The following is a 27229-nucleotide window of genomic DNA, read 5'->3' as shown; positions in this document are numbered from 1 at the left end:
GTCCCTCCTATAGCTATGTCCTTATCCTCTCCTTACAAAATTCCGGGTTTGCGATTCCCCAATGGGAACACTCGCTCTGTTTCATATAATGGAGGCTACCCTAATCCATAAATTACAAATAAAAGCAAATTAGATCCTAACTAAATTTGTCATCTGTCTTTTGCCAGAGTGAATGCATTTCGTTAAGCTATGTTCTGAGAAAAAAAAGTAAAAATAATTCTCCTCCACTTAGCTCTTAATAATGCTGTAATTTGTTCACATAAACAAAGCTATTAAATAATATGAAATAGTTTTGTTTTCCACCAGAACAACAGTCTACTATTTATTTTATTGCAATGTCCCAGTGTTAATCCCCTGGCTGTTGAGTTTCCAAGTTAAGCAAGACATTTTCCAGTCTTCAGATTATATCCTTTAAAATCTGAAAAAAAATATCCTCTGTTCAAAAGTTACACTTAGCAGGGAGCCTTCTGAAATGTCAAATGGGGAAAATTGGAAACAGCTTAACAACCCAAAAGAATAATATTTCACAAAATCCTATGGAGTAAAAACTCAGATCCCATGGGGCCACACGCTGTGTTAGGCAAGTGGGAAAATATTAACCCTTTAGGAGTCTCTGTACTCTATTCTATGGACAGAAGTAAATTGTCTACCATTCCCTCCAGACTTCAGAGTGGTTCTCTTCATCTGAAACACACTGCTGTTCCCATTTGACTTGGTTCTAAGACAGATGCTCAGGCGCATAAGGGGTATGCAGCCCCGTGGTGGTGAATCTTTTCTTGGTACAAAATCTCTAGTCAAACCGACTTACGTCGTTTGCTTCACAAAAATAGCACAGATATACCATGTGTAACAAATAAATGGTCAGAATGCTCATGTCTGCATCTGCACCTAATGTCCAAAATAAGAGACCTCTTGAAACAAGGATACTCTGAGGCTCTCTTATTTCTGCCCCCGCTGTTCTATACTGGGTAGACCTAAACAGTCATGTTTCCTTAATTTAGAAGTCAGCCATCCAGAAGACTTGTTTTCAGTGCAAATTCTTCGCCTAGATTAAGTCAGACATCATTGACATCCACACTATGAATGAAACCAGACCTCAAAACTCCTGCCTACCAGCTGACATCAGCAGTTCTAAACCCAACTACTATATCTTTCCTATGCCCTGTTTTGATATTCACACACACACACACACACACATATACACACACACACATATCAAGAAAAGAAAATATTTCCATGAAGGAGCAGAGAGAAGCTATGGTTTGTGAACAATCTTATCTGACCACTTACATGATTAATGAAGGCTCTTCTACTTACACGCATGGCATATTTTATATAGATTTATATTTCTCTAACCTATCTTTACAACTCAGAGCTTTTCTGTTCTTGACATTTGTCAGGTCTGTTAATGCAATCGTTTCATATTTCATCATTCATGCATCTATCTGTACATATAGATCATTAAAAGGAGGACAGGAACAATACGCAGATACTACAATGAAGTCTAATGGTCATCCTCTAACTATGTGATATGTTTCCATTAAGCAAGGGCTTTCCTTGACTACATGGTCAGAGACAGTTGTATATGGTGAGTATGTCACACTCACCCACATGTCACAGTGTCTCTGTGGAAGTCAAAGGACAACATCAGGTTTCAGTCCCCTATCTTCAACCTTGTTCAAGACAGGCTGTTGCCATCTAAGTATGTCAGACTAATAACCAACGACCTTCCAAAGATTCTTATGTTGCTGCCTCCAATCTCACCCTATGAGCACTGGGGCTACATGATGGAAGTCACCACCAGGGTAATGTCATCAAGATTTTTTTCTTTTCCCTTTTCATAGTTCTCCTTTTCCAACTGAGCAAAGCAAAGACACACCTCTCATCGAGTCCCAACCCGCCACTGCACATTCTCCCGGGATCAACAACATCCAGGATCCTAAACACATAAACAATCAAACCAGCCCCCACCTAGCTGTCTTGCCTTCTCATGCCCAAAGAGTGGCAAAGGATATGGGTTGCCCTGCTTGTAGGGTGAAGCTGAAACAACACAAAGAGGGAAGGAAGGCAACAAAACTATCAAGGTATTCGGGTTTTTTTGTTTGGTTGGTTAGTTGTTTGGTTGGTTGGTTGTTTGGTTGGTTGGTTGGTTGGTTGGTTGGTTGGTTGGTTGGTTGGTTTTTTTATCTGATTGCCTGGCAGCTGAGGTTTCTAAGCTGTGATTACAGTTAAGGTTGAGTAAGAATGTTTCACTCTCCCTCTCCTCTGAATTTAAAAAAATCAAGGTTAAAATAGATGGATATAGCAACTGTCTGCCATGTCTGGCAATGAAAGAACAGCAGAAAAACTGGGAAGTAATGGGTGAGTGTTCTTGGTGAGTGTTTTCCTATCTATATCTCCTCGAGTAAAATGGGGACAGAACAAACGTGGACATGAGCAGTAGGTGGGATGGAGCGAGATACCCATCCATACAAGCAATGCCGTGTACAGAGATAGAATAGGATGGCCACAGGAGCCAGAGGAGGGGGTTAAGCGATGTAGAGGGGATGGGAACCCTTGGCACTGCTACAGTCCTGGAGTTTCTCTAGAAGAGAGACCCAGCCCCAAGGCTGCATATGTGGACAACGGTGGCTACAGCAGCCAAGTTTGGTATTGACCCTGACCAGGCTGAAGGGTCCACGGAAGTCAAAGAAATAGAGCAAAACCAGAGAAGGAAGTGGTTTAAGGGCAATTTTCTTAATTTTTTTATCTTAATTAAAATATACCATTTATCTCTTCCCAACCCTCTCATGTCCTTATCCTTCCATTACCCCTTTGCAAATTCAAGGAAGAGCAATATTTGTTAAGGTACTTATACTAAGACCTAGTTTATCCAATAGGCATGTTAGCATGGAACTGATTTGAAGAATATCAATGATTTGAAAAGTAAACCACAGTGCAGTCCATAGCCATGTGCCAGGCCACTTTCTGGAAAAGTCCTGACATGGAGTTGAAGTCAATGGGACATGTGATCTAACCAAGCCAGATAATACTGAATAAAAGCAAGCAATGGACAAAAGGCAATGTGACTTCCAACAGGGCTTATAGTCACGCAACAGAGTCAAACTTTGTGTGTAGTTTTAGAGTAACATATAAAGAAGCAAGCCATTCCCGGCAACTCCAGAGTTAAGACACAAACAGCTACACCATTCCTGAGGTGACCTAGGTGTGGAAATTATTTAATAACCATAAAGCGGCCATTATAACCACGCTCCCTGAAGGAAGAGTCAAATGAAGCAGGAGACAAGAAATTTCAAATGAGTGAAAGTCTACAGTATAGAAAGAACAGCTAAGATAGAACCAAATGCAAATCTAAAACTAAAGCATGTAATAAACTGACTTGAATAGCCACTATGTGGCAGAATGAAGGGAGCGAGAAAGAGGCAGTGGGCTTACTGATCAGTGCCATGGGAATGAGTGACAGGGAAAGAATGATGGGAAAGTGGTCACAACACCAGTCAGGAAACATACATAAACTGTCAGAGGTCTTCCACTTCCCATCACTGAGATCCAAAAGGCACCAGAATAAGACATACATAGAAGAAAGGCTTTGAAATGTTAGTGGCTAAAATTTCATGAATCTAATCAAAGGTATAAATTCCGACTCAAGCTTCTCAGAAAAAGTCAAATAGGATAAACACAAAGACAACCATGCCAAGATCCACAACATTCTGACAAGCGGCGTTTTTTAGGGAACACGAGGTAAAGCATTAGAAACCCATAAATGTGATCCTTATGTTAACAAGCTAAAGTAAATTGTATGATCATGCCAATAGATGTAGGAAAAATATTTGATGAAATTCAACATGCTAGAAGTTGCTAAGTGGGCTTGAGAGAAGGCTTAGAGGGTAAGTCTTCACTCCATAGCTATGAGGATCTAAGTTTGGAGCAGACAGGAGGATCCTGGGGATTCCTGGCTAGCCAGGGAAGTTACAACAGTGAGTTCGAGGTTCAATAAGAGACACCTAAAAACATAATGTAGGGGCTGGAGAGATGGCTCAGAGGTTAAGAGCACTGGCTGCTCTTCTAGAGGTCCTGAGTTCAATCCCCAGCAACCACATGGTGGCTCACAACCATCTGTACTGAGATCTGGCGCCCTCCTCTGGCATGCGGGCATACATAGAGGCAGAATGTTGTATACATAATAAATAAATCTTAAAAAAAAACCCATAATGTAGAAAATAAAAGAGGAAGGTAGCCAAAGTCTACTGCTAGCTCAAAGGTGCATTTGTTTACATACAAGCGTACGTGTACACACACACATGCACAAAAACATACACACAATATACACATACACAGATAAACATTTTTAATATAAGTAAATGTTTACAGTAGAAATAATTTTCCTAACTATAAGAACCCTGGGGGGAATACTAATATTCTCCAACAAATGAGTGAATAAATGAATTGAAATTCATCCACACAGTGAAATACTAGTAAGCGTTATAAGAGTAAATTGTTGATACACATGATAGCATAGTTGAGTGATAAAGTTAGCATGCTAAGTGAAAGAAGCTGCCTTCAAATGGTAGCTTACAGTGTGAGAATATTCACATAACATGCTGGAAGAGCAAAACTTCTCTTGGAGGAGGCTAGACTGGGGATTCCCAGGGGTCATGAGGAGGAATGAAGAGACACAGGCAAAAGATAGCAGGACAGGCTTTGAGAGAATTGTTTTATAACTATCTGATTCTGTTAATGATTACAAAATTATATGGTATGTTAAAACCTATGGACCTGTGCACAAAACTGTGAATCATACTGTATGTAAATTTGGAAATAGAAAAATTAGCCTCTCACTGTGGATGCATAATGCTGAATCAGCTTGCCCTCTGTGAGGAGTGGATAGGGGGTGGGGGGATGGGGAACTGTGGTTGGTAAGTAAAAATGAATTTTAAAAAAAAGAATTCCCATATTGCTGAAGATCAACTGGAATTAATAATATGTCAATCTTTCTTTTTATAGAGCATGTAGAATTTTTTAAAGTTCTATTAAATGAAAGAAAAATAAGCATAAACCCTTAACTCCCGGTAATGTTTCCAGAAATGAAGAACCTGAATTTCCTCGTTGGCATGCACCAATCCACTCACAAGCTCTGTGTGCCAATGACAGATTAATTACTATGTGGTCTTGACATTGGACAGGGAAGCTGCTCCGTCAACTGAACACCACTGTTACCAGAAAGCATCCTCCATTACCATGTTCTTAAACTGTAGGAACAAGTTTCCAAAACATTGCCATCTAAAAGTCAAACATGAAGAGTGTTGATTTCCTGATACACTCCACACAGACCATCTTTTGGTTTATGTTTTTGTGCATGTATCTGTGTGTGGGTATGTAAAGCTGAGTGCAGGTACGGAGGCCAGAGGAGATAGGGGCCCTGGGGGTGGAGCTGCAGTTGTGAGCTGCCCAGTACGGGTGCTGGAAACTGAACTCGGGAAACCGGTAAGTACTCTGAACCCTCTGAGCCATCTCTCCAACTGTACAGACCTCTTCCTTAAAAGCAAAACCTCTCAAACAACAAGAATATCAAAATACAAATTTCTGTCCAACCTCAAATTTCAACAGGGTAATTATTTACAAATATTTACATATTCTTAAGTCAAAAGTATCATGATAAATTAATCAAAAGAAACTATTGATACTTCGTCTCACAGCGGAGGGGACAACTTTAAAGCACTGGTCTCTAGTTTTCTACATGGTGTTGCTTCAGAGAGTATTCATTCTAAATATTAACTAGATCTTGAGCCAAAATGAGGCTCTGTGAGAGAAGAAAAATAGAAATTAATTCAGACACAAAGTAACAATGTAAAATTTTGCTGAATGTTACAAGAGGAGCTTGTAATTTTTGAATAGTAGATGACAGCCAGCCCACTTTGGGACTTCAGTGCCATGCAGCACCTCGAGGGGAGGAATAGAAGGCTGGTTATTAAAGTGCCCATTACACCGCACTCTCTGCCATAATTTGTAATCATCAAGTTTTTAGAAATTAACTTGAAGTCGCCTAAGAGATGTGTCATGTTCCAAAATCCTTTTAGGGAAACATAAGCAAACTATTTGGGAAGACTCAGCTGTGGAATATTGCTATCCTGCCTCAGGGCTTAGCTCATTTTGTTTAAATGTGTTGGGGATTTAGACACAAAATAAACACAGGATCAAGCTGTTGAAAAGGGAGACCTCAAGTTGCCTTCTGATGGCTGGGGTCACAGCCAGGAAGACGGCAATGTTGTTTGGTATAATGAAGTCTCGGCTTCAGAAGAGACACACAGATTTTGACATGATTTTTAATCCTGTGCTAGTTTCACAGGGTGGTCCAGGGCTAAGAGTTCAAAGTCTATGATGTCTGAGTTCCTAAGCAACCACATCACTGTAGCCCAGCTCCAAGGACTGCTTGAGCTTCGTGGAGCTGTCCTCCCACGAGAAAGGGGAAAGAACGGAAAGTTTTTCACCTGATGATCTAAAGGTGTGTTAGATAGGATTAAGTTAATCACCAGCAAGGATATGAAGCTAGAGTAAAAATTAAAATGAGGGTTGGAATCATTTAGGATATGGGGAGCAAGATTTTTATTGGAGAGTTTTACTTGGGCCATGCATCAAAGTGGCCTTAGAATTACACGGTACTTGTATCGAAAGAGGTTTTTGATTTGTTCCTGAAAATTCTCGCATGTTGTTGGAATCTGAATCACAAATAAGATTTCTGGCGTGGAGCAAAACATTGAACTAAGAGTAGATAGACGCTCTTATCTCTAGACACAGAGCACGAGAACCTTCTGTGAGGAACACAGAGGTTGGCCCATGCTCTTGACTCCCTGATTTCAGCCTCTGTCCAAGCAGCTGACTTGTCCAGTGTGGCAAACAGGCACAAGCGAGGAGAGCGATCCTCCCATTTCTATGTAGAAAACACCACGCTCCCTCAAGGAAAACAAAACTTGGTAGGAAAGAAAATCCTTATCACAAACAATCCAAATAAGAGCACTGAGCCCTGGAGAAACAGGCAGCCCTCAGGCTCAACAAGAAAGAGTTTTTATTTGCCTGCTTTTTAAGCCTGGGTATATGCACAGCAAAGGCAAAATGAGACTGTGGTCCCCAAAAACAGCCACAGTCCAAAGTGAGTAGGTCTGTGGTCCATGGTCAAACGGAGACATCAGGGGTGAGATGGTTTAAGGAAATAAATTTCAATACAGAGCAAGATCAAATTCTAATCCCAGAAAAATTCATCTAGAAGTTTCCTTCTGTGGTGGCTATTTTTGGTTGTCAACTTGATTGTAACTGGAAAAAAACTACAATCCAACTGGGTGGAAGCCTTGGAGACGGTGACAGGGAGACTCTTCTTGGAAGGAAAGATGGAGACTGTGAGTCCAAACTTAGGGAAATGAGATAAAATAGGCTTCAGTTGTCTGCACTTATGTGACTGGAAGCACATGAGAATTGCCAGGGGAAAGGGAAAAGCCTTGAGAAAAAAGAAAGGCTGAAAATGCGACCTTGTGGAATATCAACAGTTACGGTATCAGTAGAGGCAAAGGACGGAGTCTAGAGTGTAGCCAGAGTGCGGGGACGTGGGTCGTGTCAGACAAGTGTTCTGGAAACTAAAGACAAAGAACACCGTAGCTGGAGAAACAACAGGCACGGAAGCCTCCCCACAGGAGGCAGTGATGCTTCCTTCCTCCTTGTGCAAACTCTCACCTCTCCTCCAAGAAGTAGAACTAAGTCCTCTCAGTTTCAAAGACTGTAGGAAGAAAATGTCCCGCTCACTCTCAGACTAGCGGGCTGGGTACTGTTTGGTCCGTTCCCATTGCATACAGAACCAGTTGCCCCGCTACAGCAACCGGTTTAATAATTTACTTCTTTTCTGCCCTGTTTTTCAGTCCAGGGTCTCTTGCATAGTAGTCAAGGACTCTATCACCAAGCCACATCAAAGTCCAATAAGTTACTCCTTTGGCCGTTTTCCTTCACTGAATAACGCCTATCCAACCCCCAACCTGCGCTAACCCATGTCTCTCTCAAATATGCCTTTTGAGGCCAACTCCTTGTTTAAGGTTGGAGTCTATGCTTAAATATCTCTCTCTTCAGCAGCCTGTGAAATCGTGAGAAATGGGCATGTTTCTAACTATACTAAAGTACCTGACACCAAGAGTGTGGCCTCTAAACTGAAACATTCGCATATGCAAAGTACATTATGTCTTCCAAAGCTGTCTGAAACGCATTATCTCAGGGGTACAATGGTTCCACAAGCCTTGTTACTTGTGGCATGAAACTGAGGAGATAGATGTTTGAAGGGCTTCGACCTTCACAAGTCCCAATGGTTATAAAGTCATCTGAAGCTAAGTCAAAGCTCTACTAATGCCTATGCATAGAAAAGTTGTTTAGGTAATCTCAAAATACAAATAATTTAAAGTTATAAATGGAAAAAGATTTGAGATTCTGGAAAAAAAATTTATCTAAAGCCGGTCATTGTAATGAAAAGTGCATGCCTAGTTTTTAATGGTTTCAGGGTACTGCCTTTAATCACTGTCCAAACATTGATTCTAAGAATCTCAAAGAAATAGTATGGTGTAATCTCTCTGAAATGAACCTGTGATTCAATAGAAATTGAGAGTGTATGTTTTACCAAGATCCAGAAACTGCAATTAGGGAGTCTGATACCATGAAGTAGTTGCTATCAGCAACGAGAGCCAGGCAAAGCAAATACAATACTAGGAAAAGGAGGAAGAGAATGGAAGAATAAACAGCTTAAGCTCTTTCGTGGCAGGGGATCTCTCTAGACTCCCAGAAAGACCACTTACAAACTACTTTCCATATATGATTACAACCAAGGTAAAGTAAAGGATTAGTCAGAACACTTAGAATGATTGATGGGCCTTGAACTTTAGCCCCCTGGGGTCCTCTCAACTTGGCCATGGAAACACGCACAAATGTTTATTTTTAAACCTCCGGAGAAGGGTTCCCACAGCATTATCGCTTCAGTATGTTATTGACTTTGCAGGGCCCAGCGATAGAAAGGATAAGACAATGGTGTGGCCTGGATGAGAACAAATGTCTCAGGAATTATGAGTGATTTAAAGGCAGCCAAGAGGAGCCAAGGTCACAGAACCATGAATTCACAGGATCATGCCTAGGGAAAAGCAGTTATTACAGGTTGTAGGCTTTGGCTCAACGCGGTCTGGAAAGACACTGGAGAGTTCTGGTGAGAAAGGGCCTGCGGAGGAGGGGAGCGTTCAACGGTTACTAATTGACTCCCAGGATGGCGCCCTGTTTGGTGGGAGCCAAAGTAGGAGGTTGGGGGTGGAGGGGCTGGGTTTAAAATATCGCTTGGATGACCTCTCTCACCCCCACTTTCTTAATTTATAAAATGAAGATGAAAATACCTCAGGGACTTACTTGAAGCAAAAGGAGCTAACAGCTGTGAAAGCATTTTAGGAAAGAGAACGAGGTACCAAATATAAAGGGGAAGGGGGCACCACTGTCATGGGGCCAAATATTTCACAAGTGAGGAGGCAGAGACCAGGATAGGAGTCAGTTTTTATTCATGGCTGGGGCTAAGCAGGAACCCAACAATGGCACAATTTCAGTGTCTGTTGCCTACATGAGAACACTTTCTCCCTTCCTCTTTGCCCAAAAGGACACCTTTTCTACTTCAATATTCATTACTCCTCCATGGGATTGACTCTGCGCTGCCCTCCTGCCATTTGTCCCCTGTCTCTGCAATGTCTGAATGTCAACATGTTTGCACGACTGACTGGTGTTCTATTTCTTTTTACGTGTGTCTGTCACAGACTATGTTTGGGTCCCCTTGAAAGTCATGATGTGTACTTTGGTGGTGGTGGTGGTGCTGCTGGTGCTGATACTGATGGTGGTGGTAGTGGTGGCGGTGGAGGTAGTGGTGGAATTTGAGAGAGAACTTTTCAAAACATAAACTTCTGTCGGAGTTTCTCAAGTTCAACATCGCTGACATTTTGAATCATGAAACATTTTTAAATGGGAGACAATACTTTGTTTACTGAGGGATGTTTAGCAGGGTATCTGCTCTCAATGATGGACTCAATCATACAGCCTCTTTTCTACTGAGGTGTAACAACTGAAAATGTGAACATATATTAACGAACATTGCCTTGGGGAAAATGGGAGCTTCCCATGGTTAAGAAGGGGAAATGGGAGCTGTTGAAAAATCTCGTATGGTTAAGAAGTACTGCATTGTGTGAATAGATATTAATACTATGTTCACTATTATCAACTGCGTTTTTTCAGAGCCCCTGGGGTGATATTCAGAATAGAACAGACACTCAGTTTGCTCAATAAATAAAAAAATCATGAGAAAAAGACTGCCTGTAAAGTGTCCTTATAGAACACCCCCTATCTGATTGTATTATATGACAAATATTTTTCTACTTGATATACAATGTATTATTAGCGTATGAATCCTTTTCAGTTGGTATATAGGTATAGTAGAAATCATATTCTTGTATATATGCAAAGCTTATATGTATCAGTGGCTTTTTATTTGGTATGAACCTATTGGTCTACCAAGTATGAGGCAGAAAAAAATATTTAAAATTCTAGAAAAAATATTTTATCAAACAGATGACATTTCATGGAAAAAAATTTCAAAAACAGTTACATTAAAAATAACTGCAACTAAGAACCCACAACTCTGATTACTGTACTTAAGAAATTACTACTCTATTGAACGCATGGCTCTGATTATAATTGTTACACCATCTTGCCCCAAACCATCAATCTTTTCTAAGATTAGAAGTGGTGTCACATTTCCTGATGGTGGAGGACTGATATTCCCAATGACATCTCAGGGTGACTTACTGAAGAGTGGATACAGGTGTGTGTGTGTGTGTGTGTGTAACTTTCAAAAACTGCTACTTTTTGATCAATACTTCTTCAGGTTCGGACCATCAGACCTCTGATGAATTCTTAAATCCTATGTCAACTGTGATATCTTCAAAATGAACACGAATAAACACACTGTTTTTGTCCAACCAGGAACAAATGCAGCTGAAATGAGGAAGGCTTAAGGGATCCTTCTAGATCCATTCCCTCGTCCTTCTGATGGTGTATTGCAACATCTTTGCCGGCTTGGGGGAGTGGGGATCAGGAATTAACAGCACACTAAAACAATGTGTTCAAAAGAATGAGATAGATTTCTACTTCTGGACACAGTGTTATAAATTGTGAGCCGCCAGGGTCTCCATCAGGGACAAACAGAAAAGGCAGATAAAACACGAGAAAATTCTGTTTAAAAGCAACTGGGAGCTAAGGAAATAATTAGGTCATGAGCGCCAAGATCCCTGAGAGAAGTAACTACAGGGCAAAGATCCACCTTCTGACAAAGGACAGGGAACTTGAAGGAGAGTGGGAGGAGTTTATGGGAGGATTCAAAGAGTAGAAAGAGAAAGGAGAAATGCAATTAAAATGTAATCTAAAAAATAAACAAGAAAAAAATCCAAGTTCTATTCATAAGCCTCACGGAATATGCCAGTTCTTGCCATGCTTCTACAACTGAGAGTCTGGACATGGTGCCCCTGCGAAGAGTTCCAGACGCCATTAGAGTTTTCCAACCCTACAAGAGTGAAGTGACTGGTAACCAGTGGCTGGGTAGCAAGAGAGACACACAGTAGGGGGTCCTGTTACCTGGGAAGAAGGCTCCTCATGACCTTACCACAAAAGCAAGAGACTAAAGAGCCAAGCAGAAATATTCTCAAAGTAGAAATTACAACAACTATGTTATTCTGAGTCTAAAAGTAATTGAACTCAGACCTGGGACCCGAGGAACGCAGCCACTCTCTGAGTTTCAAGCTTAGATCCCTGGAGGATGCACCTCAGAACAGACACAAGACGGAGTTACATGAAGTCTTACAAAAAATGGAACACTCTTCTGGCTTGTGGGCATGCATGGAGGGAGAATGTTGTATACACAATAAATAAATCCTTAAAAAAAAAAAAAATGGAACAAAGTCATCTCAGTTTCCCGTTAAATTAAGAGATCTCGGTCCACTCGATGTTCCTCTGCTTCAAGAAAGGATTTGCGGCTCCATAGCTCTTAGCTTTCAAGACATTCAGCCCATTAGTTCACCCATGGAATGCTGCAGAGAGCTGCCCTACTCAAGGGCATGCTCCTCCCTTCCCAGGAGATACAATGTCAACGGTTGACAGAGTTAAAATATTGAAAGACTTGACCATTAGGGCTGAACATGGGCTGTTTCTGACTGAGATCACCAAATACTTTCCAGGGTATTGCATATGGTTGAGACATTGACAGGACTGAGTCCTTTTCCAGGCCTTTCCTTTCACCAAAGCTGATTTCTTCCCCTCTCTACAAAAAACAGCCTGAAGCCTAGTAAGTAAGTGTATCTCAGATGTTCCCTTAGTGACTATTTCTAGAGAAACCAACTTGTGACAGTTGGTCGCAGGAATAGTCCAAGAAACGGGGTGATAAGACTGAGGTATTAGTCTGAGAACTCGGGGAGAGAATGAACACAAAGATGTGCTTGGACTTTTGGTTGAGAGACCATGTTTTGCTGATGATAGCCCTGCCCTTTTCTGAGCAAATGCAGAGGAGGGGTAGATTGGAAAGGGTAGAGATGGAGGGAGTGGGAGGAGAGGAGGAATGTTGCGGGAGGTCCTCCCACTCCTCCAGCCTATAGCCACTGAGATACCAGCCCATTGGGGCGTGGTATCTCTCCCTTTAAAAAAGCGGCCACTTCCCTCTCCTCTCTCTTCACTTCCTGCTCTGCTGGCGACTAGACTCCCTTCATGGTTGCATAGAGGGCTGTTAGACGGTGATCTGTAAGTTTTTTCCCCTCTAAATAAATACCACCCTATTAATCATAATTCCAAACTGGTGTGGCATTGTTTGTGACTTACGCCTTCAGAGGAAGGGGAGGATGCAGTCAGGATGTAAAAATAAATAAATAAATTTAATTTTTAAAAAAATATGTCATCGGTTGTGACAGGCAGAGACAGATACCCTGGCATCATGGAATGATCCAATTGCTAAAACTCTCATCAGAGGTGAATTAGGATAGCCACAACATGAGGAACTGTATTAAAGGGTCTCAGCATTAGGAAGGTTGAGAACCGCTGAAATAAAGTAACTCATAAAATATTCTAGAGGTATAGAAAAAATAGTCACTCTAAGACAAATAGATTAAATAACAGTTTTGTTCTATGGTGTGTGTGTGTGTGCACGTGCGCACGAGGGCACACGCACGTGCACTGCATGTTTTTGTGGATGCGGGCACAAGTAAGGGTATCCGTGTCAATGTCCTATTGCTGTGAAAAGACACTATGATCACAGCAATTCTTACAAAGGAAACCATTGAATTGGGGCTGGCTTGTGGTCTCTGAGGTTTAGTCCATTATCAACATATCAGGAAGCATTGTGACACACAGGTAGAGTTGGTGCTGGAGAAGGAGCTGAGAGTTCTACATCCAGATCCACAGGCAGCAGGAAGAGAGAGTGTACTAGGCATGGCTTGGGATTCTGAAACCCCAAAGCCCAGCCCCCAGTGATGCACTCCCTTTCATAAGGCCACACCTGCTCCAAAAAGGCTATACTTCCTAAGTGCTACTCCTAATGACCACACATTCAAATATACATGGCTATGGGGACCATTCCTTTCCAAACCATCACAATGAGTGTTTATGCCTATGGATGCCTGAGGGTGATGTTAGAAATCATCATCATTACGCTTCTACCTTGTAAAATGAAACAGCATCTCTTAATCAAATCCAGAACTTGACTACATAGCAGCTCTCCTTAGCCAGCTTGCCCCAGGGAACCCCTGTCCTTGCCTTCTCAGACTTGAATGGAAGGCAGTCTCCACTTGTACTGGGCATTTACTTGGGTTCTGAGTCTGAAGATCCAAACTCTGTTCCCAGCTCTTCATTCTTGAATGGCAAGACGTTAACCACTGAGCAATCTCTCCAAACCCTGAATAGCTTTTGGTAAGTATCAATACCCTGGAAAAGTCTAAAGTTAAAAGCGAACATTATATGAAAACTGTCCTAGACTTACAGGACATACATAAAAATGACTGCTGAAGCTGCCTAAAAAAGAAGTTGAGACAGTCCTTCAGGGTTTCTGATTCATGAAAGAGTCTGCAAGACATTCTGCAGGACACAGAAGAAAAATGACTGACAAACTGCCAATATAGGTTGAACTGTCTTTGAAATTTCTTGTTTCATGGGAAAAGTCTGCTGGACACTATGGGCCAGTAGGCTGAAAATGGATGCCTGCAACATTACACAGGAACTTTGGATGACTGTCTAGGCAGTGAGATGTCTCTGTCAATTCTAGAATTTTGGAAGTTGCTTACAATGCACTTCCTGTTTACTTAGGTAATATTATATCCTTCTGGAGTCTTTGATGGAGTTGAAGAATAGATAGTTATAGTTTTCCTTAGATATGATAAAAGATAAAGTAAATATAAATACTGTAACTTTAATTCTTGCTTGATACCTGTTTTGTATAACTTTACTATATTAAACTTAAAACCTTCCCTTTTATTTAAACAGAAAAGGGGAAATGGTATGGAAAGTCCTTCTGTATATGTATTGCTTTTATTAGTTAATGACTAAAGAAACTTCTTTGACCTGTAATAGGTCAGAATTGAGGTAGGCAGAAAAACTAAACTGAATGCTGAGAGAAAGTAGGTGGAGTCAGTGAGAAGCCATGTAGCTGCTGCAGGAGACAGATAGACAAGAACCTTGCCAGTAAACCACGAGCCTTGTGGTAAAATATAAAATAATAGAAATGGGTTAATTTAATATATAAGAGCTAGCTAGAATACACTTAAGCTATTGGCCAAGTAGTGTTTTAAATAATATAGTTTCTGTGTGATTATTTTGAGTCTGAGCAGCTGGGAACAAACAAGCAACCTCTGCCTACAGGGAATACTGAATACTAAAAGACAGACATTTGGAAAATCCTTTCAACTTTGAGCTTTGGGTCAATTAAAGCCAAAAATTAGAAAGAAGAAAATAACATAAATATAAATTAAGGAAATACAAATTAACCATACAATAGAAAACATGCAATAAGCCAGAAAAAGATTCATTGAAAAGGCAGCTATAATCTGTAAGTCTCTAGCAAGTCTTACCAAGAAAGAGAAGACCACCAATGTCAAAATGAAAATAGCATTATTACCATATAGTCTAATAAAAAGAAAACTAGATCATATTAACAAACATAAAGAAAGCATTTGGTAAAATACAAAACCACTTATGATCAAAAGGAGCTATATTATACAGAACAAGTATATTGTCTTTATTTTTTTATATATTTAGAAAATAACACACATATATATGCATATATATATATATCAACAATAAAAGTAAAAGATGCCAGAGACCATGACTTTGAGAGAGCAATGGATATACATGGGAGGGGTTGGAGAGAAAAAAAAGAAAGAGGAAAATAATGTAATTATATTTTGACTTTAAAACTTTAAATTAAAAACAATGATGCCAACCTAGTGCCACTTGGGAATAAGAAATCTCAATTAAGGAATTGTCCAGATCAGACTGGTCAGCATCCATGCCTGTGATATATTTTCTTAGTTTCAAGTTGATGTAGGAGGGACAGCCCACTGTGGGCAGTGCCACTCCTAGGCAGGTGAACCTGAGATATGTAAGAAAAATAGCTGAGCAAGCCTGAGGGAGTAAACAAGAAAACAACATGCCTCCATGGCCTTTACTTTGGTTCCTGCTTTGAAGCTGCTGCTTGAGATTCTGCTCTAACATCCCTCAATGATAGACAGTGATTTGAAAAGGGAAGGCAATTAAAGCCTCCCTTTCCCAAAATAAAACTGCAAGTAGACGTTCCCAAATCTAACTAAGAGTATCCACTGGATCCTTCCATATACAGTAAGACCCTATTGCTGAACCACATACTTGAGTCCTAGAACATGAAAATACCAATCTGGTACTCACCTGGAAGCTTCATCCCCAATGGCTAGCTTTCATAGTGATGAAAGGTGCCATGTATGCTACCATAGGAGAAAAGTAATATCAGTCTTCCCCAACTGTGAGCCCTGTGAGCTACAGCAATGACTGTCCTGGAAAGGCATGCCCACTGGAGCAACAGTGGCATGAATGTTATGGGAGTGACAACTACTTTCTGATTGGAGTTAAAACCTGCTCCACAACATGAATCTCATACCTAGCACTACAGTAGAGACAAATAACCTGTGGCTAAACAGATCATAGGCCTTAGGAGAGAACCTACTATTGTTATTCTCTAAATGGACTTGTTAAAATTATTCCTGGACCGGGCGATGGTGGCGCACGCCTTTAATCCCAGCACTCGGGAGGCAGAGGCAGGCGGATCTCCGTGAGTTCGAGACCACCCTGGTCTACAGAGCTAGTTCCAGGACAGGCTCCAAAGCCACAGAGAAACCCTGTCTCGAAAAACCAAAAAAAAAAATTATTCCTGATAACTACTTACTTTTATGCCCAAAGACCAGTGCATCCCTCAGTTCTCATCAGAGAAGCTTCTTTTTGCAGTGATGGAGATTAACACAGAGATTCACACTGGTCAAGGTTCAAACAAAAGGAGGCTGCTGAGTACTCAGCCTTCAATGGAACATTCATGTCATACCCCTACTCCAGATCATTGTGGAAGAAGGGGTAGGAAGACAGTGAGAGCCAAAGGCAGTGAATGACTACAAGGAAACCATGTTTTCTGAACACATCAGGGAAACTGCAAATAGGGACTCACAGTGGTTGTGATACACGCATAACACCCAAGCAAGCTTAATCCAGACCAAACCCCAGCATTAAGTAGGGAGGTAGGCATGAAGTCTCACTCCTAGATGAAGTGCTATTGGCAGTTGAGAGGTACTGGAAGTAGAGTTCACTTTCTTTAAGGATCTAGCACCTTGTAGGTTGACCACATTCCAATGGACGGCTACACACCCAAGAGCACACGGGCATCAGAAATCAGACTCAGTAGATTATTTTTTAAATGAAGACACAAAGTTGGGTGGGTGGGGAACAAATGGATCTCAGAGGAGTTGAAACAGGAGGAGTGAATATGATCAAAGTACATCATATGAAAATTTCAAATAATTAATAAAAAATAATAAAGAGAGAAAGTTTGCTTCTGTTCTATGTACAGAAAAGAGAAGCATACATGTTGAAAATGTGGACGCGCAGTCAGAGATGTTGGCAATACATCTGCCCAGTAAATACCAACTGCATTACTCAGCTTTGCTCCACTACAAAATCTCAAAATGCCTGAAGTAAACAGTCTAAATGGAGGAGAGATTTGTTTCACCTCAGAGTTTCAGATTTTGGTGTATGGTCACCCACATCACTTTGGGACTAATAAGAGGTAAAATATATGGCAAAGGCACATGGTAGATGAGACTGTACACCTCATAGTGGCTGGATAAAAAATAGAAAGGAGGGGCCAGAGTCTCAATACCCACTTCACTTCAGAGACGAGATACCAGACACCCAACTTCATTCTACTGTGCTCTACCTCTTAAAAGTTCCAGAGACTCTCAACAGTGCAACAGGCCAATAGACAAATGTTTGGCAAATGAGTCTTTGAGAAACATTTCAAATCAAAACCATAATGAGGTATGTCCATGCTACATATGAAACTGTAAATTAATGAGACCATTGGGGCATGGACAAATATTTGTACCACAGAATGGATATTGAAACAGTTCAACATTTTTAAAAATATGATCAAATTTCTCAGGGAAAAACAACTTAAAATCACAGTGAGATGCCTTAATGCTCTCGCCAAAAATGTAAAAATGCGAGAGACTAAAAATGCCAATGTCAGTAGTGAATGGGAACAACCTGATCTTTTACACATAGATGACAGGAATATAAGTCCATACTGATGTATGATGCCCCTCTGTATGCTGTGAATATGTTTTATTGCCATTGGTTAATTGTGGAAAGACGTTAAAAGAAATCCCACGCTAGCTCAGAATTGAGAAATAGATGGTTATTTATTTAGGGGTAAACTCACAAATCAGTATCCTCTGCTTGAATGGAGAACAGAAACCAAATCCAGCAACTGGAAAGAGCGCTGATGCATGCCCTACATTGGCTTATATAGTATAAGAGGCCACACCCCAGTGGGCGGGTAACCACTGGCTGTAAGACTTCCTACAGCAGTTAATAAAGGGGCTGATTTGGCCAATAGCCAGATAGAATAGAGTCAGGCAGGATATCCAAGCAAAGATAAAAGGAAATAGAAGGTGGGGTCACTACTGGAGGAATAAGATGCCAGAACATTACTGGTAAGTCACAGGGCACATGGCAATATACAGATTATTAGAAATGGCTTAATTTATATGGAGAGCTAGTCAGTAAGAAGCCTGAGCCATAAGCCAAGCAATTATAATTAATATTAAACCTCTGAATGGTTATTTCATATGTGCTTGTGGTGACTGGCAGGCGGGAGAAAAAGCACTCCAGTGGGACCAGATGGGACAGAGAAAATACCTTCAGCTAAAGCTATATCATATAACTAATTTAGAGAACTATTTTGACTGAACAAGCCCACAACTATGTTTAACCAAAGATATGCGCAAAAATAATAACAGTATTGTTCTTCATCATAACTGAAATTTCCTGTAGCCCAAATATTCACCATTACCAGATTAGAGAAATACATTGTTGTATAATGGAGTATTAGGTGCATTGCATGCAGTGAGAAGGAAGGAACTTACAATAAACATAATGCATTGCTCAAGTATAATGTTACATATTAAGGCAGTGAGAAGGAATGGGACCTCCAATAATTGCAATGCATTGCTCAAGTATTAGAACAGTGCATGCAGTGAAAAGGAATGGAACCTGCAGTAAACACACTGTGTTGCTAAAGTATAATGTTGAGCAAATGCAGAAAGATACAAAGCTACCATGCATTTTAAAATTATATATATAATTATTTTACTTATATGAAGTTCTGTAATAAGCAAAGCTGGTCAGGTGATAGGAGTCCACACAGAGATTTCTTTGGCAAAAGTGAGACAATTAGGAGTGTTATTGAGGGCACTTTTAGGTGTTGTTAGTGCCCTGCTTCTTAAGCTGGAGTCTTCTCATTTTTTTTAAAGCACACCAAACTGCACACCTATATGTCGATATTTCTGAACAGGTAGAATATCCGAATAAAACTTTCCAAGGAACCACAGGCACTTACATTGCGTTCCATGTTCCTGTTGCAGTGAGAAGCAGGTCTTGCTGACACTGTTGTTGCTCTCCGTGTGGTCTCTAAACTGAGAGCATCTGAGGGAATCTGGCCAGGAGGAGTTCACCATCCCCAGGACAGATTCACATCCTTCTTTTGCAGCCTCACAGAAAGATCTACAGGGAAGGAGGCCACGCCTAAACAGAGAGAAGAGGAGAGTTAATATCATATAGACCAGGTCTCAAGACTATAATAATAATATTAAAGCTAGCTAGTAGCAAGTTAATGTGGGCTATTAGCTTACATTTCTTATCTACAGTCAGCAACTTAAACTTCCATATTCAGTCCCAGGGCAATTTCAGCCATCCAATTACATGGTTTCTGAAGAGAAGAAGCTAGTCTCGCAGCACATAATGTAGCATTTCCCCAAAATGATTGTTCTTAAGCTTCTAGTGTTAAAATATACTGGTCAACAAAAATGAAAAAAGGAGGGCCCCCTAATTTGAAAGATCAAAAGTAGGTCAAAAGGTATATTACACTCCATTTTATCTTTCCTTTGAGAAATCCAAACTATCTCTTAGCGGTAAATAAAGAAAACTGTTCTTTGTCCTCCCTGGCTTTCATGGAAACTCATACAGACAAGTTGCAACTCAGAAAATCTAGTAAAAAAAAAAAACACGCAACTTCTGTTTTGTATTCTGCCGAGTAAAAGATGTGAACCACTGTCTGTTAATGGTCAAAGCAATGACGCCTCAGAAGCTTGCCCTCATCCTTCTTGCCTGCAACCAAACCCTCCAAGACCCCAGGTTTGCTCAGGAATGTCAACTTAAGTGCTAACAGTGGTCTGGTCTTCTCTCAGAGAAATAGTCTTCTTAGGCTCACAGCTGTTGGTCTGTATCTTTTATCCTTGCCATTCTCTCTGCCAAAGACATGTCAAAGGACTTAAAGGAAACTGATAAAGAAGTAGAAACTTATTGAATCCCATTAAAACAACTATTTCAAATCTTGATATTACAGAATTATACGTTTGAACACTGTGATAAACATTTCCTGGGAAGCACAGACCAGTGAAGATTCTGAGATAGAGTTGAATGTCACACACTTGTTACTACTAACTTCCCGATTGCAGAGGTAAGAAGAGAAAGCATGTGTGTGAGCTTCCAGGTCTTGAGCTATACACCATCTAACAATGTCTATTCTCATATGATAACTGGGCTTTACATACTCCTTGATCAGACAAGCTTGGATAGCATACCCCATTTGACCCATAGACTACAGAAAGATGAGGGGATCTACCATCAGGGATTACACTGGGTCTAACATGGCCTATGAAAGCCTTGAAGGAGAGATTTTTGTTACATCTAAGAAGTGGAGGAGTTCTCAACATTTACAGTGTGCGGTCATACTCAGTGCGTTGCCCATGCTATTGATCCTAGATTTTTCATTTTCTGCCCTTACTTTGAGACAAGATCTCACTAAGTTGCCCATGCTGGCCTTGAACTCATTCCATAGCCCAAACAGACCTTTAAACTTGTGATTATCCTGCATCAGCCTGCCACGCTGCTGGTATTACATGCCTTCACCAGCAAGCAGCCCTCAACAAAGACATTCTAATAAAAAAATACTTCTTGGTCTTTAAAAAGTCATACTAAAATTATCTTTTAAAATAACCTATTTAGGTTAATATGTAACTAAATTTGATGGTGAAGGTACAGAAAGAGAAGTTTTGCATTTGAACAAGTTACATTGAGAACATGGATTGGTCCGAATAACCATTCAGGAACATAGTGTGTTAGTGCTTCTATTGTTGTGATACAACACGTAACCATAGCAACATATAAAAAAAAGCATTTAATTTGGGGCTTATGATTGCGAAGAGTTAGAGCCCGTGATGGTAGAACAGAGGCATGGAAGAAGGAACAGTTGAGAGCTCACATGGTAGATCCATAAGTAGAAGGCAGAGAGAAGTAACTGGAAAAGGTGAGGGCTTCCAAAACCTCAAAGCCTGTCCCCAAGTAACAGACCTCCGTCAGCACTCAACCTCAACCCTTCCCAAAGAGCTCCACCAACTGGACCAATATTAAGACTAAGTATTTAAACATATGAGCATATGCACCATTTTTGTTCAAACCACCATTAGATATTTATAGAATGAACTAAGAGTAGACGAGTCTTCCCAGAGGTTATAGGAACCTCTTCCATTCTGAGGCCACTTATTCTTCACCTCATGTGTCCTTTCTCAGCCTCATCCAGGGCAACAGTGATGAAGAGGTTTCACACAAGGACCCAGCAGCCCTTTGTCATGTCCTTAGTCTTTAACTCGGAAACCAGCCATCATCATGGACCCTGACACTCTACTATGCTCATTTTCCCAAGACCCCCTACCCCAAACCCTCCCCTGGATCCTCTGCTACTGTCTGACCTTGAGACAACAGTTCATTCATGCTGAGACTCAGTTTCCCCACTTAAAAAGTGAGGGATTTGCAGGAGCTCAAATTTGGGCTAGTTCCCATAATTCTTTTATTATAAAGACTTTGTAAATTTAAATTCATTCTTTAGAGCATATTTCTCAGAGGAGCACTGAGGCCTTGATAACCCCATCATTCTTGCTGAACTGTAAGAAGTAAAGGACATTCTTCTCAAGGTTTGTGCTGGGGAGATATAGAAATACTAAAATACCATCAGACCGTCTGTTCTAAAATTAGTGCCTAGGGAAAATGTCTAGAGTGTTTCCAAATAGGTCTCCTAAAAGGCATAACCGACAGAAACCCACGAGTTTTACATCTCTTGACTGGGATATGTGAGCTGTGGTAGAGCATTAACAACTATGAGCCCTTGCACACAGTGAGCAAATAAGGAGCCATTTATTCTTGCTTAGCCTGAACTTCGGCTGGCTGTGAGGGGTGAATGTGTTTTGCTTTTCATCACAGGGGCAGGGTGGTGAGACAGCCTACACTATTTTGGAATATAAGTATCTATATCCAAGCAACAACACATTGGCAACTGAAAAACAGTGCTCAACACAAGGGAAGGTCCACTTGGGCTATCAGAATGACTATTTTAGAAAGCGTGATTGTTCTTAATTGATGTGTGAAGTACATTTGGTGTGCTGCAAAAAAAAAGTCTCCGACGCCTTTCCACTCAAGTGAAAGCGGAGAGTTCTGATGTACCTCTACAGCTGCTCATTGACACATTTGATGAGTTTGGAAATATGCTACCCCAGAGTAATAATAAGGACTTACAGTATATTCACTAGGAAGGATGTTTTTAAGTAATTAACCTACTAATAATATTTTTTTGTTTTATCTATAACTTTATTACTGAATTTATTTCCAGGAAATCTTAGTATGATATATCTAAAAATATATAGATGTTTATCTAGAAAATTTTTATAATAGTCATAAATGTAAATTTACTGAATAGGCTAGAGCTACAAAATAAAGTGAGGGCCACCAGGCTTTAAAGCATTATAAATCGTGTGTTTTGTTTTTGAAAACATTTTCTTTTCAATTTGAGCTATTGTTTAGCAATACTTCATAAAAATTCTTTGAGAATTTCACATAACCACCATTATGCAATATCTTCAGATCAAGCTCATCCCTCACTTCTCCCTCTGCTGCTCCAGATCCACCATCACCTCCTAACCCCCAATTTTGTGTCCTAATTTTGTTTTTAATAAGCTACTGAGTCCAATTTGTGCAATCCAAAAACTGCCGAATTCAGAGCCGTCCACTGGAGTGTGCTTGATCCACTGCAGACGCCAAATGACATCAACTGTTCACAGATCCTCAGAGGTGAGATCTCAAGAATCTCACACTCTACAATAGATGGTTGGCTGGCTTGGTCCTGGGCAGGTAGCCACAGCTGCTGTGGGATGGTGACTACAGAGATCACACCAAGTCCAGAAGACACTGTTTTGCTTGGGTCCTCTCTTGACCTCTGACTCTCCCATTCTTTCTCTCCGTTTTTACAGGATGGTCCTTGCGCCTGGGCTGGGGTGGGGAGCTGTGATAACGGACGGTCCACTTGTGGCTGAGCCTGCCACAACCACTTATCCTCTTCTCTGCATGCTGACCAGCCACCATCTGACTTCGCCACCATCAACTGCTCGAAGAAACTTCTCTGATGAAGTCTAAGAGCTGCACTAATTGATGGGTATGGAGATACAAAGTCAGAGACCAGTTTGCTAACTTATCCACTGAAGAGAACAATAATAGCAGGCTCAACCCTTCAGGTCTATGAGATCCCTTAACCCAAGGTTCTAGGTCAGATTTACAATTGGAGCCATATGTTTCCTCCCATGGAGCAGAAGACACTTAGTTACCCCCATAGCGTTCTTGCCACTATTGCACCCGCGGCCTATCTGGTAACACTGCTCATTGCTGCAGTAAACAGAGTTCACAGATGGGGAAGTTTCTTGCTTCTGCCCTCCCCTACTACCAGGTGCTACATAGATTCTTTCTCTTGGGTTCCCCCCAAAAACAATCATTTCATATAACTATACTTAGGGAAAAAACAAGAAATTAACAGTAGTCCAATGCCTTTTGAGACAAATGTCCTCTCTAAATACTGTCAAATATCCCCATTCAGAATCTCATAGTGCAGTTGTCTATATTCTATTTTTGATGAGCTAGGCTTAAAATATATTAGGATAACTTCAGACTTAAAACTCTTTTTTATGGGTGTGGGGAGGATGATTTGCAGTGGAGAGAACTTAAAGCATTACCCATGATCTCTGCCTTCTACTGCTTCTGCCTCTGAAAGCCCCTCTCCTGACTATATGCTGGCCTGTGGACTTACTCCAACCATAGAAACTAGCAGGATGCCATCTGATTGCTGAGCTACATAGAACTGTGAGTTCTATCTTATTCACACCCCACCACTCTCTTGCTGGCTTTTACAAAGCAAGCTGCCATACATATTAAGGAAACTACACGGTTGGCCTTGAGGCACTACATAGGATTGTGAGTTCTATCTTATTCACACCCCACCACTCTCTTACTGGCTTTTACAAAGCAAGCTGCCATACGTATTAAGGAAACTACACGGTTGGCCTTGAGGCGCTACAGGCTGCAATGCTTTATGGTAATTACTTAGCCATCTTTTCTTGAGAAATTTATCAGAGCCAGGGCCTTTGGTAAATATTAAGCCAAAATTCAAGGAATTTGGGGATTATTGCTTTGTGAATAAATTGGCTGTTTTTGCTATAGATTTTCGCTGTAGCTGACTCCCTTTCTGTTATGTCTTTGGGAATTAGTTCCCACAGCTCAGAACTTTTTCCTATGCTTTTGGGGTTCACTGATCACATTCCCCTAGCTACATGTGAAAACAGTTTCCCACTGCCAGACCTTCGTTCCTTTCTTTTAGGTAAAAGCAGAGATCTGCCTTCCTGCGATTACCTATCAGCAGGCATTTGGTCAGTATTTAGGGTGCAGGCAAGAGCATTACATTTAGGATATACACAGCTATCCAAGGACACAGAATTACTACTTGCCCAAAGCTGCTGATTCATAGCTTCTCAGATAGATAGAAGAATAAGCTGCCCTGGTTTTACCTCACTTAACAGATTCCTACCTCCTTAGGCTCACTTTCGCCTCAGTTTACTGATGATTTTAGTTCAGGAAATTTAATGCTTGTGCTTTACTCTTGAGAACAGCAGAAGAGATGATTAACTGCAACCCAGAAAAAGACTTTCTTCCTGCTGATGTCATAGACCCGCAATGCCCATGATCAGAACGGCTGATAACAGCATACCCTGGAACTGATCATTTGGAGGCCTGGGTCTCCTCTTGTTTTTACTGCTTAGAGCAATATATGTAAACTCTGGACCTGATGGCGTGTAGAAATTGCAGCGTCTGCTGAATGTGCTAATCAGATCAGAAGCCATTAGCTTCCTCCTGACTGTTTACGTAGGTTGCCTGGTTACCCACTATCCATCTCAGCATGCTGGGAGAAAGCAAAACAAAACAAAAAATGTTGCACACTGATTTAAAGAACAATCCGTGGCTTATTCATAATTTTACTGAAAATAAACCTTTTAGCTCTTTATCTACCACCTAGCAATGCAGCATAGCACACTAGCCTTCTATTAAGGAGTTCACCAGATATGCACTAGCCACTCCTACCCTTGAATTGACAACCAAGGCTCTCCCTCTCCCTCTCACTCCCCCCCTCTGTGTGAGTGTGTGTGTGTGTATGTGTGTGTGTGTGTGTTGTGTGTGTGTGTATGTATGTTTGTGTGTAGGGCTGGGGAACTGCTGGTTATAAGGGTATATATTACTGGGAACATTTGTAACGTGAGGAATAGGGGATAAGAAAAAGAAGAAGAAAGAAACATAAGGTTAGGAAGAAGGTATCGTGAGTAGTTTTCTTAGCCCTAAGATTTTAGTTCCTTTCGCTTATTGTGGTGTCTTTAATTGAACCCTGAGAGGGATTCTTATGAGCTGGACTCTTAAGGACCCCATTATTGAGGATGACCCATTGTCCAACAGACCTTGAGAAAATGAATCTCCTCTAATAATTCATGAACTCAGAAATGGATTCTTCCCCATTCAAGTCTTCAGATAAGACCTCGGCTCTAGCCAACACCTTAATTCACACTAAGACCGTGGAGTAGAAGAGTCACCTAAGTGACCCCGGGCTTCAGCTGCACTAGGCATGGGGATGAAGAAGTGTACAAGTGAAGGCTCGCCTTTGCCACTGTCTCCCATTAGAAAGGAGATAATGAAAGGAGCCAGAGTATCCCTTACTCACTTTAGTCTGGACCTCTAGCAACCAGGATTATCTTGTCTCTATTTGTAATAATCATGATCCCAGCAGGGAAACGATGATCCACTGAAGTTGGGGCACTGCATGCTGTTCAGTGAAAGGACCACCAACAAACAGGGTTTCCTAGTACCAGCAAGGGTTAGTGTGATGGTCTGGGGCCAGGAGCTATTGACACCTAAATTTAAAAAAAGGGGAGTGATATCTGGAACTTAGGGAGAACCATCAAGGGAAGGCCACTGCACAGAGGCCATGGCCTGTCTGGAATACTTGGCTAGCAAGAGGATCAGTGTTGGAAGGTGGCTGCTTGTTTGTCCCAGCCGCCCTGAACTGAAATCATCACACAGAAACTGTATTAATTAAATCATTGATTGGCCCATTAGCTCTAGCTTCTTATTGGCTAACTCTTATATTAATTTAATCAATTTCTATTCATCTGGATATCGCTACATGGCTGTGGCTTACCAGTCAAATTTCCCAGCGTCTATCTCGAGCTGCTGCTCCAAGGCTCCTCTCTCACTCTACACTTCTACAGCTTAGTTTTCCCCTGCCTACCTAAATTCTGTTCTACCCTATCAGACCAAGCCAGTTTCTTTATTCATTAATCAATGAAAGCAACACATAGACAGAAGGACCTCTCACACCAGATCAGAATCTGTTGTCTTTGGACAATGACCAATCATTTTTAATATGATTATTTTAATTCCAATTTTCCATTGCACCCAAAGATGACACAATAAGGTCTCTAAGATAGAGTTAAAGACCTTAGTAAGATAAATTAGCAATGTGCACATTCTTTTTGGAGAACAATACCATAAGATTATGGCAACTTAACACATTTAATGAATTTGCCAAATAATGGCCTAATTCCTATTAAACAATTAGAATTTAACACAATGCCAGGGCTGCATGTACACAGGCGACTGTCACAGGCTGTGCTGTGACATAACACTGCCACACAGGAAGTCTCCTAAAATTATATTCTAAGCCAGTGTGTTACTTTTCAACTGAAACGTTATTAGGAAAGTTCAACTCAAAAACAGCTTGAAAGCACCAGGTGTGTGAATAGTTAATATTGCTTTTTAAAGGTTTTGTAGTTCTGTGTAACAAGAAGTTTGGTTTTTCAAAAAACACTCCAATATACCATTGGGCACATCTTGACTACTTCCTGGAGGCATCTCAGGCTCAGTTTGTAGTATGATGATGACCAAACAGGAAAATTCTGTTATCTGTTCATCAGTGTGTCAGACAAAGTGAGGC

General features: G+C 40.9%; 1 protein-coding gene across 2 annotated transcripts in view; it reads right to left on the bottom strand.

Moving 5' to 3' along the window:
• The window catches only part of Corin (corin, serine peptidase), a 187364-nt gene that overhangs the window by 98358 nt on the left and 61777 nt on the right, over positions 1-27229 (bottom strand). For both annotated transcript variants that reach the window (XM_075943133.1, XM_075943132.1), the window contains exon 5: positions 19217-19401. In XM_075943133.1, coding sequence (XP_075799248.1) covers positions 19217-19401 — 185 coding nt within the window. The remainder of the gene's footprint in view (positions 1-19216; positions 19402-27229) is intronic.

Source organism: Microtus pennsylvanicus, chromosome 12, assembly GCF_037038515.1.
Source record: "Microtus pennsylvanicus isolate mMicPen1 chromosome 12, mMicPen1.hap1, whole genome shotgun sequence".
Taxonomy (NCBI): Eukaryota; Metazoa; Chordata; class Mammalia; order Rodentia; family Cricetidae; genus Microtus; species Microtus pennsylvanicus.
Note: the sequence above shows the minus strand (reverse complement) of the source record. Positions and strands in the feature narration are given on the sequence as shown.